This window comes from Coregonus clupeaformis, chromosome 8 (genome assembly GCF_020615455.1).
Source record: "Coregonus clupeaformis isolate EN_2021a chromosome 8, ASM2061545v1, whole genome shotgun sequence".
Classification (NCBI taxonomy): domain Eukaryota; kingdom Metazoa; phylum Chordata; class Actinopteri; order Salmoniformes; family Salmonidae; genus Coregonus; species Coregonus clupeaformis.
The window spans coordinates 4,442,605-4,460,824 of record NC_059199.1 but is presented as its reverse complement, the minus strand read 5'-3'; the positions used below and the strand labels follow the sequence as shown (position 1 = coordinate 4,460,824).

The 18,220-nt window shown below is 38.9% G+C and overlaps 1 protein-coding gene across 1 annotated transcript in view; it reads left to right on the top strand.

Annotated features, from left to right (window-relative positions):
* The first annotated feature begins 1,847 nt into the window (after positions 1 to 1,847).
* corin (corin, serine peptidase) overlaps positions 1,848 to 18,220 on the top strand; it is a 122,359-nt gene continuing 105,986 nt past the window's right edge. The window contains exons 1-2 of the mRNA XM_045221717.1: positions 1,848 to 2,126; positions 5,074 to 5,287. Coding sequence (XP_045077652.1) covers positions 1,874 to 2,126; positions 5,074 to 5,287 — 467 coding nt within the window. The 5' untranslated portion in view covers positions 1,848 to 1,873. The remainder of the gene's footprint in view (positions 2,127 to 5,073; positions 5,288 to 18,220) is intronic.

The following is an 18,220-nucleotide window of genomic DNA, read 5'->3' as shown; positions in this document are numbered from 1 at the left end:
TGTGTTGTGTGTGGGTGGGGTAGTTTGGGGTAGTTTGGGGTGCTGTGGGTGGGTGGGTAGTTTGGGCGTAGTTTATGGGGTGCTGTGTGTGGGTGGGTGAGTAGTTTGGGGTGCTGTGTGTGTGTGTGGGTGGGTGGGGGGTAGGTATTTGGGGTGCTGTGTGGCGGTGGGTGGGTAGTTTGGGGGTGCTGTGGTGGGTGGGGTAGTTTGGGAGTAGTTTGTTGCTGTGTGTGTGGGTGGGTGGTAATTTGGGGTGCTGTGTGTGTGTGTGGGTGGGTGGGGTAGTTTGCGGTAGTTTGGGGTGCCTGTGTGCGGTGGGTGGGGTGGTTTGGGTGAGTGGGTGGTGGGGAGTAGTTTGGGGTAGTTTGGGGTGCTGTGTGTGTGTGTGGTGGGGGTAGTTTGGGGTGCTGTGTGTTGTGGGTTGGGTTAGTTTGGGTATGTTTGGGGTGCTGTGTGTGTGTGGGTGGGTGGGGTAGTTTGGGGTAGTTTGGGTGCTGTGTGTGTGTGGGTGGGTGGGGTAGTGGTTGGGGTAGTTTGGGGTTGTGTGTGTGGGGGGGTGGGGTAGAGGTAGTTTGGGGTAGTTTGGGGTGCTGTGTGTGTGTGGTGTGGGTGGGGTAGTGTTAGGTAGTTGGGGTGCAGATGTTGGGTGGGTGGGAGTAGTTTGGGGTAGTTTCAGTAGGTGTTGGTGGGTGGGGTAGGTTTGGGTAGTTTGGGGTAGTTTGAGTGCTGTGGGTGGGGTGGGGTAGTTTAGTAGTGTTGGGTAGTTTGGGTGCTGTGGGTGGGTGGGGTAGTTTGGTAGTTGGGGTAGTTTGGGTAGTTTTGGGGGTGCTGTGTGTGGGTGGGTGGGGTAGTTTGGAGTAGTTTGGGGTAGTTTGGGGTGCTGTGGGAATAATTAGGTAGTAAACTCCAAACACTTTACTGAACTGTCGCGAGTGAAATATACACACACACACACACACACACACTGCTGACACACACGTACTACACACACACACACATCACACATACACTACACACACACACACACCACATACAACTATACATACACTGTACCTACATTATTACACACTACACACAACACACTACATACTTGAACACAACAACACACACACCACAACACATACATACATTCACACACACACACACACATACATTCATATTCATATTCATACATCACATACATATTACACATATACATAACAATTTACATTAATTAAAAATTATAAAAAAAAAAAAAAAATTATTTATATTAAAATAAAAAATAATAATATATTACATTATTATTATACTTACTTACTTACTTACTATTAATTTATTACTTCACTCTACACACACCAGCATCTGGTCGTTTCTTAGTATTCCTAATACCCAGCGTGCTCTGTTTCTCCTTGCTCAGTGTCCATCATTAAACACACACACACTGGCTTATCTTAGCCGTGGCATCTGTTGTTCAGTTCCTCCCCAACAGGTGGTTATCCCTCCCATATTTATATAACATAACTGACACACACATTATTCCTGTTCTCTTTGTGTACCATCACAACATATATCGCTTCAATTCTCCCTGACATCACAACGTATATGGGAGGCGCACAGTGCCACATAGAACCATGACTACATGGAACTCTATTCCACATCAGGAATCTCCCTGACCATTACAACTGTTATCAGAACATGTATCTCTTCAATATATAGACTATAAGATTCATCCTGTGTGTTTCAGGAATCTTTGGGAATGTTTTCTTTTTGGGAATGGAATCAGGAGAGTCGGACCCCTCTACGGTACGCCCATTCCCTCTCTCCACGGACACTGCCTGGGGGTGACCTCCCCTAAGTTAACCCTAATGCTACTGGACCTACCGGTACCGTGGATATGACCGCGACCACAGACCGACCCGAACGTGAACACAACCTCAACCGAACTGGAACTCACTATATTCCACACACTGACAATACTACTGCTACTCACTCCTCCTCCTCTTCCTCCTCCTCTTCCTCCTCTTCCACAAATGCTCCCACCATGGTTTACACACACCCTCGTGATTGGGTAACCTCTATGACGACATTGGGCACCGCCTGGCCAATCAGCACCACCCAAGATCCTTCTAGTCCCGCCTCCAACCAGGGTAAGACCTCTCTCTCTCTATGTCTCTCCTCTCTAGTGTGCTCTCTCTCTCTAAATGTTCTCTCTATGTCTTCTTCTATGTAAATCTCTTCTATGTTCTCTTCTATGTCTCTTCTATACTTTCTCTATGTCTCTTCTCTGTTTTCTCTGTCTTATCTCTATGTTTCGTCTTCTTCATTTGGTTGTCTCTCTGTCTCTCTGTCTCTCTGTCTCTCTCTCTCTCTCTCTCTCTCTGTCTCTCTCTCTGTTCTCTCTCTCTCTTCCGATCTCTCTCTCTCTCTTATCTCTCTCTCTCTCTCTTCCCATCGCTCTCTCTCTTTATCTTCTCTCTCTCTATCTCTCTCTCTCTCTTCCATCTCTCTCTCTCTCTGATCTCTCTCTCTTCTCATCTCCTCTCTCTCTCTCTCTCATCTCTCTCTCTCTCCCATCTCTCTTTATCTCTCTCTTTCTCTATCTCTCTCTCTCTCTCTCTCTCTCTCTCTCTCTCTCTCTCTCTCTTTCTAGGTCTCGGTCTCTCTCTCTCTCTCTCTCTCTCCTCCCCATCTCTCTCTCTGTCTCTCTCTCTCTGTCTCTCTCTCTCTCTCTCTCTCTCTCTCTTCTCTCTCTCGTCTCGCTCTCTCTCTCTCTCTCTCCTCTCTCTCTTATCTCTCTCTCTCTCTCTCCCATCTCTCTCTCTTCCTATCTCTCTCTCTCTCGCTCTCTCTCTCTTCCAAAAGTGAAATAATATTAACAGTAAACATTACACTGAAGTTCCAAAATAATAAAGACCTTTCAAATGTCATATTATGTCTATACAGTGTTATGTAAACGATGCAAAATAGTTAAAAGTACAAATGGATAAATCAACATAAATATGGAGTTGTATTTACAATGGTGTTTGTTTTCACTGGTTGCCTTTTCTTTGTGGCAACAGGTCACACATCTTGCTGCTGTGATGGCACACTGTGGTATTTCACCCAGTAGATAAGGGAGTTTATCAAAATTGGATTTGTTTTAAAATGATTTGTGGATCGCTGTAATCTGAGGGAAATACAGTGCACGCGGAAAGTATTCAGACCCACACATTTTGTTACGTTACAGCTTTATTCTAAAAATGTATTAAATAATTTCCCCCCTGATCAATCTACCCACAATGCCCCACAATGCCCCATAATGACCAAGCAAAAACAGGTATTTATAAAATTGAAATATCACATTTACATAAGTATTCAGACACTTTACTCAGTACATTGTTGAAGCACCTTTGGTAGCGATTACAGCTCGAGGTCTTCTTGGGTGACGCCTCAAACAGCTTGGCACACCTGTATTTAGGGAGTTTCTGCCATTCCTCTGCAGATCCTCTCAAGCTCTGTCAGGTTGGATGGGTAGTGTTGCTTATGTAAATAGGGTATTTTATATTTTATTTGCTAACATTTCTAAAAACCTGTTTTTGCTTTGTCATTTCGTGGTGTTGTGTGTTGATTGATGAGGATTTTTTTATTTATTTAAGTCATTTTAGAATAAGGCTGTAACGTAACAAAATGTGGAAAAAGTCAAGGTGTTTGGGAATCGCTTCCTTTTTGGTGGTTGTAGAATTTAACGGCTCGTTTCTGGATTTTGATAATTAGCGGGTATCGGCCTAATTCTGCTCTGCATGCATTATTTGGTGTTTTACGTTGTACCTGGAGGATGTTTTTGCAGAGTCTCAATTTGTTGTTTGTCCCATTTAGTGAATTCTTGGTTGGTGAGCGGACCCCAGACCTCACAACCATAAAGGGCAATGGGTTCTATAACTGATTCAAGTATTTGAAGCCAGATCCTAATTTGTATGTATCTCTGTCTCTCCATCAATTATACTCTGTATAGTTTTGGTCTTCTACCTTCAGAGGTCAATCACATTATTAGAAGTCATTCTGTATGTGTGTGTGTGTCTGTGTGTGTGTGTGTCTGTGTGTGTGTGTGCGTGCAGGACGCATCACATTTGCTGTCTGCGTCCTCTATCGTCGTGGAGACGATGGGCTGAATTCTGAAACACACACTCCAGGAGAGAGAGGCCATAAAGATAAATAATTGAATACATCTCTGGAATATTCTTCTTCCTTTCTCTCTTTCCCTTCCTCTCTCTGTGACTTTGAAAAAGAGCAGGGGAATAACAATGAGAGGGAGAGGGAGAGGGAGAGAGGGAGAGAGGGAGAGAGAGAGAGAGAGAGAGAGAGAGAGAGAGAGAACGAGAACTACGCTAAAACACTATGTCCATTAACCAGAAGTACTCTCTCTTCTCTTCACCTGACGATGTCTAGAGAGAGGGGTCTGGACGGAGAAATATTGGAGAGAGAGGTCTGCTACTAGACTGTTCCTTGATGTGGTCCGGTGTGTGGGTCAGTTGCACTGGCAGAATCGTGGTTTTGATTCCTGCTGAGGCCACCCATACTAAAACATGAAAGTCGCTTTGGATCAAAGCATCTGCTAAATGGCATATATTAGTATTATTATCTTATGTTCTAACGATTCCTCTCCCACCTCTCTCCCCACCTCTCTCTCTCCCCTCTCTCTCCTCCTCTCTCGCTCCCTCGTCTCATCGCTCATCTCTCTCTCCTCCCTCTCTCTCTCTCTTTCTATCTCTCTCTCTGTCTGTCCTCTCCTCTCTCGCTCTGGCTAGTGTCTCTCTCTCTGTCTCTCCCCTCTCTCTCTCTCTCTCTCTCTCTGTCTCTCTCTCTCTCTCTCTCTCTCTCTCTCTGTCCCCTCTCACCTCTCTCTCTCTCTCTCTCTTGTCCTCTCTCCCCTCTCTCTCTCTCTCTCTGTCCCCTCTCCTCCCTCTCTCTCTCTCTCGTCCCTCTCCTCTCTCTCTCTCTCTTTCTATCTCTCTCTCTCTCTGTCCCCTCTCCTCTCTCTCTCTCTTTCTCTCTCTCTCTGTCCCCTCTCCCCCTCTCTTGCTCTCTGTCTCTCTGTCTAACCCAAACCCCCTACAGACTGTCTCCTCATCTCAGAACCTCAGTGCACCATGCTTCCCTATAACCAGACGTCTCAGTCCCCGGCGGTAGCGGTGGTGAGGGACTCGGAGGTTGACATGTTTCTCAAGTTCTTCTCCTATTTACATCGGCTCGGCTGCTACAGACACATCATGCTGTTCGGATGCACGCTCGCACTACCAGAATGCATCACTCCACGCCACGGACAACCCAGGTAGGGGTGGGAGTTAGTGTGTTGTATTACTCCTCCTTAATTACTATTTATTTATTCATTATTTATTCATTATTTATTCATTATTTTATGTATTTGTTCTTTGTTTGTTTATTTGTATTTCTGTAAATAATGAAAGGGGAGGAGTTGAAACAGGACGTTTTTCCAACCAATTATGGAATGACACAGCTGTTGGGGGTATTATTATTACCACTATTCCCCCTCTCCCCCTTACCATTCATATTATTATTACCACTATTCCCCTCTCCCCTTATAATTATTTTACCACTATTCCCCTCTCCACCTTCATATAATTCCTTATTATTATTATTACTACGATATTCCCCCTCCCCCTTACCATTCATATTATTATTGTTACACTATTCCCCCTCTCCTTACCATTCATATTATTAATACACCATTTATTCCCATCTCTTACCATTCATTATATATACACTATTCCCCTCTCTTACTATCATTCATATTATTATTTACCCACTATTCCTCTCCCCCTTACCATTCATATTATTATTATTACCACTATTCCCCTCTCTCTTACCATTCAGTATTATTATTAATTACCACTATTCCTCTCCTTATTTACATTCATCTTATTATTTATACTACTATTCTCTCCCATTCATAGTTATTATTATTACTACTATTCCCCTCCCCTTATTCATATTATTATATACCACTATTCCCCTCTCTTCTACATTCATATTATTATTACCACTATTCCCCTCCCCCATTCATATTATACTATTCCACTCCTCCACTATTATTATTATTACCACTATTCCCTCTCCCCCTTACATCATATTATTATTATTACCACTATTCCTCTCCTCTCACTATTCATATTATTACTACTATCTCCCTCTCCTTACCATTCATATTATTATTATTCCACTATTCCCTCTCCCCTTACATTCATATTATTATTATTACCACTATTCCCCTCTCACTACCATTCATATTATTATTATTACTTACTATTCCCTTCTCCCCTTACTATTATATTATTATTACCACTATTCCCTCTCTTACCATTCATTATTATTATTATTACCACTATTCCCTCTCCTTTACTATCATATTATTATTATTACACTATTCCCCTCTCCCTACTTACCATTCATATTATTACCACTATTCCCCTCTCCTTACCATTCATATTATTATTATTACCACTATTCCCCCTCTCCCTTACCATTCATATTATTATTATCACTATTCCCCCTCTCCCCTTACCATTCATATTATTATTATTACCACTATTCCCTCTCCCCTTACTATTCATATTATTATTATTACCACTATTCCCCTCTCCCCTTACCATTCATATTATTATTATTACCACTATTCCCCCTCTCCCCCTTACCATTCATATTATTATTATTACCACTATTCCCCCTCTCCCCTTACCATTCATATTATTATTACCACTATTCCCCTCTCCCCCTTACCATTCATATTATTATTACCACTATTCCCTCTCCCCCCTACCATTCATATTATTATACTACGACTATTTCCTCACCATTCATATATTATTATTACCACTATTCCCCCTCTCCCTTTACCATTCATATTATTATTATTACCACTATTCCCTCTCCCCTTACCATTCGTATTATTATTTACCACTATTCCCCCTCTCCCCTTACCATTCATATTATTATTATTACCACTATTCCCCTCCTCATACCATTCATGTATATACTTACTATTCCCCCTCTCTTACCATTCATATTATTATTACTACTTTCTCCCCCTTACCATTCATATTATTATTATTACCACTATTCCCCTCTCACCTACCATTCATATTAATTATTACCACTATTCCCTCTTACCATTCATATTATTATTACCACTATTCCCTCTCCCCCTTACCATTCATATTATTATTATTACCACTATTCCCTCCCTAATACCATTCATATTATTATTATTACCACTATTCCCCCTCTCCCCTTTACCATTCATATATTATTATTACCACTATTTCCCCCTCTCCCCTTACCATTCATATTATTATTGCCACTATTCCCCCTCTCCCCCTTACATTATTATTACATACTACTATTCTCTCCTTACCATTCATATTATTATTATTACATATTCCCCTCTCCCTTACCATTCATATTATTATTATACCACTATCTCCCCTTACCATTCATTATTACTACCACTATTCCCTCTCCACTATCTATTATTATTACCACTATTCCCCCTCTCCCCCTTACCATTCATATTATTATTACTACTATTCCCCTCTTCCCCTTACCATTCATATTATTATTGTTACCACTATTCCCCCTCTCCCCTTACCATTCATATTATTATTATTACCACTATTCCCCTCTCCCTTACCATTCATATTATTATTAACACTATTCTCTTTACCATTCATATTATTATTAACTATTTCCCCTCTACTTACCATTCATATTATTATTATTACCACTATTCCTCTCCTTACCATTCATATTATTATTACCACTATTCCCCCTCTCCCCCTTACCATTCATATTATTATTATTACCACTATTCCCCCTCTCCCCCTTACCATTCATATTATTATTATTACCACTATTCCCCCTCTCCCCCTTACCATTCTTATTATTATTATTACCACTATTCCCCTCTCCCTTACCATTCATATTATTATTATTACCACTATTCCCCCTCTCTTACCATTCATATTATTAATACCACTATTCCCCTCTCCCCTTACCAATTCATTATTATTATTGTACTACTATTCCCCCTCTCCCCTTACCATTCATATATATTATTATTACTACTATTCCCCTCTCCCCTTACCATTCATATTATTATTATTACCACTATTCCCCCTCTCCCCTTACCATTCATATTTATATACCACTATTCCCCTCTCCCCCTTACCATTCATATTATTATTATTACCACTATTCCCCTCTCCCTTTACCATTCATATTATTATTATTACCACTATTCCCCCTCTCCTTACCATTCATATTATTATTATTACCACTATTCCCCCTCTCCCTTACCATTCATTATTATTATTACCACTATTCCTCCATATTCTCTCCCCTTACCATTCATATATTATTATTACTATTCCCTCTCCCTTCTATCTATTATACTATTAATATTATTACCACTATTCCCCTCTCCTTACCATTCATATTATTATTATTACCACTATTCCCCCTCTCCCCTTACCATTCATATTATTATTACCACTATTCCTCTCCCCTTACCATTCATATTATTATTATTACCACTATTCCCTCTCTCCTCATTCATATTATTATTATTACCACTATTCCCTCTCCCCTTACCATTCATACATTATTATTATTACCACTATTCCCCCTCTCCCCTTACCATTCATATTATTATTATTACCACTATTCCCTCTCCCTTACATTCATATTATTATTATTACCACTATTCCCCCTCTACCATTCTATTATTATTACCACTATTCCCCCACCATTCATATTATTATTATTGTACCACTATTCCCCTCTCCCCTTACCATTCATATTATTATTACCACTATTCCCCCTCTCCCTTACCATTCATATTATTATTATTACTATTCCCTCTCCCTTACCATTCATATTATTATTATTACCACTATTCCCTCTCCCCCTTACCATTCATATTATTATTATTACCACTATTCCCCCTCTCTTACCATTCATATTATTATTATTACCACTATTCCCCTCTCCCTTACCATTCATATTATTATTACCACTATTCCCTCTCCCTACCATTCATTATTATTATTACCACTATTCCCCTCTCCCTTACCATTCATATTATTATTATTACCACTATTCCCCTCTCTCTCATACCATTCATTATTATTATTACCACTATTCCCTCTCTCCTTACCATTCAATTATTATTTATTACTTCACTATTCCCCCCTCCCTTACCATTCATATTATTATTATTACCACTTATTCCCCTCTCCCCTTACCATTCATATTATTATTACCTATTCCTCTCTCCATTCTATTATTATTATTACCACTATTCCCCTCTCCCTTACCATTCATATTATTATTATTACCACTATTCCCTCTCCCTTACCATTCATATTATTATTATACCACTATTCCCCTCTCCCCTTACCATTCATATTATTATTATTACCACTATTCCCCTCCCCTTACCATTCATATTATTATTATTACCACTATTCCCCCTCTCCTCTTACCATTCATATTATTATTATTACCACTATTCCCCTCTCCCTTACCATTCATATTATTATTATTACCACTATTCCCCTCTCCCTTACCATTCATATTATTATTATTACCACTATTCCCTCTCCTTACCATTCATATTATTATTATTACCACTATTCCTCTCCTTACCATTCATATTAGTATTATTACCACTATTCCCCTCTCCCCTTACCATTCATATTATTATTATTACCACTATTCCCCCTCTCTTACCATTCATATTATTATTATTACCACTATTCCCCTCTCTTACCATTTCATTATTATTATTATTACCACTATTCCCCCTCTCCCCTTACCATTCATGTTATTATTATTACACTATTCCCCCTCTCCCCCTACCATTCATATTATTATTATTACCACTATTCCCCCTCTCCCTTACCATTCATATTATTATTATTACTCACTATTCCCCTCTCCCCCTTACCATTCATATTATTATTATTACCACTATTCCCCTCTCTCTTACCATTCATATGTATTATTATTACCACTATTCCCCCTCTCCCCTTACCATTCATATTATTATTACCACTATTCCTCTCTCCCTTACCATTCATATTATTATTATTACCACTATTCCCTCTCCCCTTACCATTCATTATTATTATTACCACTATTCCCCTCTCCCCTTACCATTCATATTATTATTATTACCACTATTCCCCCTCTCCCTTACCATTCATATTATTATTATTACCACTATTCCCCCTCTCCCCTTACCATTCATATTATTATTACCACTATTCCCCTCCCTTACCATTCATATTATTATTATTACCACTATTCCCCCTCTCCCCTTACCATTCATATTATTATTACCACTATTCCCCTCTCCCTTACCATTCATATTATTATTATTACCACTATTCCCTCTTCCCCCTTACCATTCATGTTATTATTACCACTATTCCCCCTCTCCTTACTCATTCATATTATTATTATTACCACTATTCCCCTCTCATACCATTCATATTATTATTGTACCACTATTCCCCTCTCCCTTACCATTCATATTATTATTATTACTACTATTCCCCCTCTCCACTACATTCATATTATTATTATTACACTATTCCCCTCTCCCCTTACCATTCATATTATTATTATTACCACTATTCCCTCTCCTTACCATATTCATATTATTATTATTACCACTATTCCCCTCTCCCCTTACCATTCATATTATTATTATTACCACTATTCCCTCTCCCCTTACCATTCATTATTATTACCACTATTCCTCTCTCCTACCATTCATATTATTATATTACCACTATTCCCCTCTCTCCTTACCATTCATATTATTATTATTACCACTATTCCCCTCTCCTTACCATTCATATTATTATTATTACCACTATTCCCCCTCTCCCCTTACCATTCATATTATTATTACCACTATTCCCTCTCCCTTACCATTCATATTATTATTACTTACCACTATTCCCCTCTCTACCATTCATATTATTATTACCACTATTCCCCCTCTCTACCATTCATATTATTATTATTACCACTATTCCCCTCTCCCCCTTACCATTCATATTATTATTATTACCACTATTCCCCTCTCCCCTTACCATTCATATTATTATTATTACCACTATTCCCCTCCCCTTACCATTCATTATTATTATTACCACTATTCCCCTCTCCTTACCATTCATATTATTATTATTACCACTATTCCCCTCTCCCCTTACCATTCATATTATTATTATTACCACTATTCCCCTCTCCCCCTTACCATTCATATTATTATTATTACCACTATTCCCCTCTCCCTTACCATTCATTTATTATTATATACCACTATTCCCCTCTCCCCCTTACCATTCATATTATTATTATTACCACTATTCCCCTCTCCTTACCATTCATATTATTATTATTGCCACTATTCCCCCCTCTCCCCTTACCATTCATATTATTATTATTACCACTATTCCCCTCTCTACCATTCATATTATTATTATTACCACTATTCCCCTCTCCCCCTTACCATTCATATTATTATTATTACCACTATTCCCCTCTCCCTTACCATTCATATTATTATTATTACCACTATTCCCCCTCTCCTTACCATTCATATTATTATTATTACCACTATTCCCCCTCTCCCCCTTACCATTCATATTATTATTATTACCACTATTCCCCTCTTCCCTTACCATTCATATTATTATTAACCACTATTCCCCTCTCTCCCTTACCATTCATATTATTATTATTACCACTATTCCCCTCTCTTACTGCATTCATATTATTATTACCACTATTCCCCCCTCCCCTTACCATTCATGTTTATATTACTACTATTCCTCTCCTTACCATTCATATTATTATTATTACACTATTCCCTCTCCCCTTACCATTCATATTATTATTATTACCACTATTCCCCTCTCCCCTTACCATTCATATTATTATTATTCACTATTCCCCCCTTACCATTCATATTATTATTATTACCACTATTCCCCTCTCCTTACCATTCATATTATTATTATTACCACTATTCCCCCTCTCCCTTACCATTCATGTTATTATTATTACTACTATTCCCCCTTCTCCCCTTACCATTCATATTATTATATTACCACTATTCCCCCTCTCCCCTTACCATTCATATTATTATTATTACCACTATTCCCCTCTCCCTTACCATCTATATTATACTATCCTCTCTTACCATTCATATTATTATTACCACTATTCCCTCTCCTTACCATTCATATTATTATTATTACTACTATTCCTCTCCTTACCATTCATATTATTATTATTACCACTATTCCCTCTCCCTTACCATTCATGTTATTATTACTACTATTCCCCCTCTCCTCTTACCATTCATATTATTATTATTACCACTATTCCTCTCCTTACCATTCATATTATTATTACCACTATTCCCCCTCTCCCTTACCATTCATATTATTATTATTACACTATTCCCCTCTCCCCTTACCATTCATATTATTATTATTACCACTATTCCCCCTCTCCTTACCATTCATATTATTATTATTACCACTATTCCCCCCTCTCCCCTTACCATTCATATTATTATTACCACTATTCCCCCTCTCCCTTACCTTCATATTATTATTATTACCACTATTCCCCTCTCTCTTACCATTCATATTATTATTATTGCCACTATTCCCCTCTCCCCTTACCATTCATATTATTATTACCACTATTCCCCCCTCTCCCCTTACCATTCATATTATTATTATTCTATTCCCCTCTCCTTACCATTCATATTATTATTATTACCACTATTCCCCTCTCCCTTACCATTCATATTATTATTACTACTATTCCCCTCTCCCCTTACCATTCATATTATTATTATTACCACTATTCCCCCTCTCCCCCTTACCATTCATATTATTATTATTACCACTATTCCCCTCTCCCCTTACCATTCATATTATTATTACTACTATTCCCTCTCCCCCTTACCATTCATATTATTATTATTACCACTATTCCCCCTCTCCCCTTTACCATTCATATTATTATTATTACCACTATTCCCCCTCTCCTTACCATTCATATTATTATTATTACCACTATTCCCCCTCTCCCCCTTACCATTCATATTATTATTATTACCACTATTCCCCCTCTCCCTTACCATTCATATTATTATTATTACCACTATTCCCCTCTCCCTTACCATTCAATTATTATTATTACCACTATTCCCCCTCTCCCTACCATTCATATTATTATTATTACCACTATTCCCCTCTCCCTTACCATTCATATTATTATTGCTCACTATTCCCCTCTCCCCTTACCATTCATATTATTATTATTACCACTATTCCCTCTCTCCCCTTACCATTCATATTATTATTATTACCACTATTCCCCTCTCCCCTTACCATTCATGTTATTATTATTACCACTATTCCCCCTCTCCCCTTACCATTCATATTATTATACCACTATTCCCTCTCTCTACCATTCATATTATTATTATTACCACTATTCCCCTCTCCCTTACCATTCATATTATTATTACCACTATTCCCCTCTCCCCTTACCATTCATATTATTATTATTACCACTATTCCCCTCTCCCCTATACCATTCATATTATTATTATTACCACTATTCCCCCTCCCCCTTACTATCATATTATTATTATTACCACTACCCTCTCCCCTTACCATTCATATTATTATTATTACCACTATTCCCCCTCTCTCTTACCATTCATATTATTATTATTACCACTATTCCCCTCTCCCCTTACCATTCATATTATTATTATTATCACTATTTCCTCTCCCCCTTACCATTCATATTATTATTACCACTATTCCCCCTCTCCCCTTATATTCATATTATTATTACCACTATTCCCCTCTCCCTTACCATTCATATTATTATTATTACCACTATTCCCCCTCTCCCCCTTACCATTCATATATTATTATTACTACTATTCCCCTCTCCCTTTACCATTCATATTATTATTATACCACTATTCCCCTCTCCCCCTTACCATTCATATTATTATTATTACCACTATTCCCCCTCCCCTTACCATTCATGTTATTATTATTACTCACTATTCCCCTCTCCTTACCATTCATATTATTATTATTACCACTATTCCCCCTCTCCCCACCATTCATATTATTACACTATTCCCTCTCCTCTTACCATTCATATTATTATTATTACCACTATTCTCTCCTCTTACCATTCATATTATTATTACCACTATTCCCCTCTCCCTTACCATTCATATTATTATTATTATTACCACTATTCCCTCCTCCCTTACCATTCATATTATTATTATTACCACTATTCCCCCTCCCTTACCATTCTATTATTATTATTACCACTATTCCCCCTCTCCTTACCATTCATATTATTATATACCACTATTCCCCTCTCCCTTACCATTCATATTATTATTATTACCACTATTCCCCTCTCCCCCTTACCATTCTTATTATTATTATTACCACTATTCCCCTCTCCCTTACCATTCATATTATTATTATACCACTATTCCCCTCTCCCCCTTACCATTCATATTATTATTCAATCAATTTTATTTTATATAGCCCTTCTTACATCAGCTAATATCTCGAAGTGCTGTACAGAAACCCAGCCTAAAACCCCAAACAGCTAGTAATGCAGGTGTAGAAGCACGGTGGCTAGGAAAAACTCCCTAGAAAGGCAAAACCTAGGAAGAAACCTAGAGAGGAACCAGGCTATGAGGGGTGGCCAGTCCTCTTCTGGCTGTGCCGGGTGGAGGTTATAACAGAACCATGCCAAGATGTTCAAAAATGTTCATAAGTGACAAGCATGGTCAAATAATAATCAGGAATAAATCTCAGTTGGCTTTTTCATAGCCGATCATTAGAGTTTAAAACAGCAGGTCTGGGACAGGTAGGGGTTCCATAACCGCGAGGCAGAACAGTTTAAACTGGAATAGCAGCAAGGCCAGGCGGACTGGGGACAGCAAGGTGTCATCATGCCCGGTAGTCCTGACGTATGGTCCTAGGGCTCAGGTTCTCAGAGAGAAAGAGAGAACGAGAGAATTAGAGAGAGCATACTTAAATTCACACAGGACACTGGATAAGACAGGAGAAGTACTCCAGGTATAACCAACTAACCCCAGCCCCCCGACACATAAACTACTGCAGCATAAATACTGGAGGCTGAGACAGGAGCGGTCCGGAGACACTGTGGCCCCATCCGAAGAAACCCGGACAGGGCCAAACAGGAAGGATATAACCCCACCCACTCCGCCAAAGCACAGCCCCCGCACCACTAGAGGGATATCCCCAACCACCAACTTACAATCCTGAGACAAGGCCGAGTATAGCCCACAGAGGTCTCGCACCACAGCACAAACCAAGGGGGCGCCAACCCAGACAGGAAGATCACGTCAGTAACTCAACCCACTAAGTGACGCACCCCTCCCAGGGACGGCATGAAGAGCACCAGCAAGCCAGTGACTCAGCCCCTGCAACAGGGTTAGAGGCAGAGAACCCCAGTGGAGAGGGGAACCGCCCGGCAGAGACAGCAAGGGCTGTTCGTTGCTCCAGCCTTTCCGTTCACCTTCACACTCCTGGGCCAGACTACACTCAATCATATGACCTACTGAAGAGATAAGTCTTCAGTAAAGACTTAAAGGTTGAGACCGAGTCTGCGTCTCTCACATGGGTAGGCAGACTGTTCCATAAAAATGAGATCTATAGGAGAAAGCCCTGCCTCCCGCTGTTTGCTTAGAAATTCTAGGGACAATTAGGAGGCCTGCGTCTTGTGACCGTAGCGTACGTATTGGTATGTACGGCAGGACCAACTCGGAAAGATAGGTAGGAGCAAGCCCATGTAACGGCTTTATAGGTTAACAGTAAAACCTTGAAATCAGCCCTTGCCTTAACAGGAAGCCAGTGTAGGGAAGCTAGCACTGGAGTAATATGATCAAATTTCTTGGTTCTAGTCAGATTCTAGCAGCCGTATTTAGCTACTAACTGAAGTTTATTTAGTGCTTTATCCGGGTAGCGGAAAATAGAGCATTGCAGTAGTCTAATCTAGAAGTAACAAATGCATGGATTAATTTTTCTGCATCATTTTTGGACAGAAAATTTCTGATTTTTTGCAATGTTACGTAGATGGAAAAAAGCTGTCCTTGAAACAGTCTTGATATGTTCGTCAAAAAGAGAGATCAGGGTCAAGAGTAACGCCTAGGTCCTTCACAGTTTTATTTGAGACGACTTACAACCATCAAGATGAATTGTCAGATTTAACAGAAGATCTCTTTGTTTCTTGGGACCTAGTACAAGCATCTCTGTTTTGTCCGAGTTTAAAAGTAAAAGTTTTCAGCCATCCACTTCCCTTATGTCTGAAACACAGGCTTCTAGCGAGGGCAATTTTGGGGGCTTCACCATGCTTCATTGAAATGTACAGCTGTGTGTCATCCGCATAGCAGTGAAAGTTAACATTATGTTTTCGAATAACATCCCCAAGAGGTAAAATATATAGTGAAACAATAGTGGTCCTAAACGGAACCTTGAGGAACACCGAAATGTACAGTTGATTTGTCGGAGGACAGACCATTCACAGAGACAAACTGATATCTTTTCCGACAGGTAGGATCTAAACCAGGCCAGAACTTGTCCGTGTAGACCAATTTGGGTTTCCAGTCTCTCCAAAGTCTCTCTATTACCACTATTCCCCCTCTCCCTTACCATTCATATTATTATTATTACACTATTCCCCTCTCCCCTTACCATTCATATTATTATTATTACCACTATTCCCCCTCTCCACTTACCATTCATATATTATTATTACCACTATTCCCCCTCTCCCCTTACCATTCATATTATTATTATTACCACTATTCCCCCTCTCCCCCTTACCATTCATATTATTATTATTACCACTATTCCCCCTCTCCCCTTACCATTCATATTATTATTATTACCACTATTCCCCCTCTCCCCCTTACCATTCATATTATTATTATTACCACTATTCCCCCTCTCCCCTTACCATTCATATTATTATTATTACCACTATTCCCCCTCTCCCTTACCATTCATATTATTATTATTACCACTATTCCCCTCTCCCCTTACCATTCATATTATTATTACCACTATTTCCCTCTCCCTTTACCATTCATATTATTATTATTACCACTATTCCCCACTCTCCTTACCATTCATTATTATTATTACCACTGTTCCCTCTCCCTACCATTCAGTATTATTATTACTACTATTCCCTCTCCCCTTACCATTCATATTATAAATAACTATTCCCCTCTCCCCTTACCATTCATATTATTATTATTACCACTATTCCCCTCTCCCCCTACCATTCATATTATTATTACCACTATTCCCCTCTCCCTTACCATTCATATTATTATTATTACCACTATTCCCCTCTCCCCTTACCATTCTTATTATTATTATTACCACTATTCCCCTCTCCCCATTCATATTATTATTATTACCACTATTCCCCTCTCCCCTTTACCATTCATATTATTATTATTACCACTATTCCCTCTCCCCTTACCATTCATATTATTATTATTACCACTATTCCCCTCTCCTTACCATTCATATTATTATTATACCACTATTCCCCCTCTCCCCTTACCATTCATTATTATTATTACCACTATTCCCCCTCTCCCTTACCATTCATATTATTATTATTACCACTATTCCCTCTCCCTTACCATTCATATTATTATTATTACCACTATTCCCCTCTCCCCCTTACCATTCATATTATTATTGTTACCACTATTCCCCTCTCCCTTACCATTCATATTGTTATTATTACCACTATTCCCCCTCTCCCCTACCATTCATATTATTATTATTACCACTATTCCCCTCTCCTTACCATTCATATTATTATTATTACCACTATTCCCTCTCCCTTACCATTCATATTATTATTATTACCACTATTCCCCTCTCCCTTACCATTCTATTATTATTATTACCACTATTCCCCTCTCTTACCATTCATATTATTATTATTACCACTATTCCTCTCCCTTACCATTCATATTATTATTACCACTATTTCCCTCTCCCCTTACCATTCATATTATTATTATTACCACTATTCCCCTCTCCCCCTTACCATT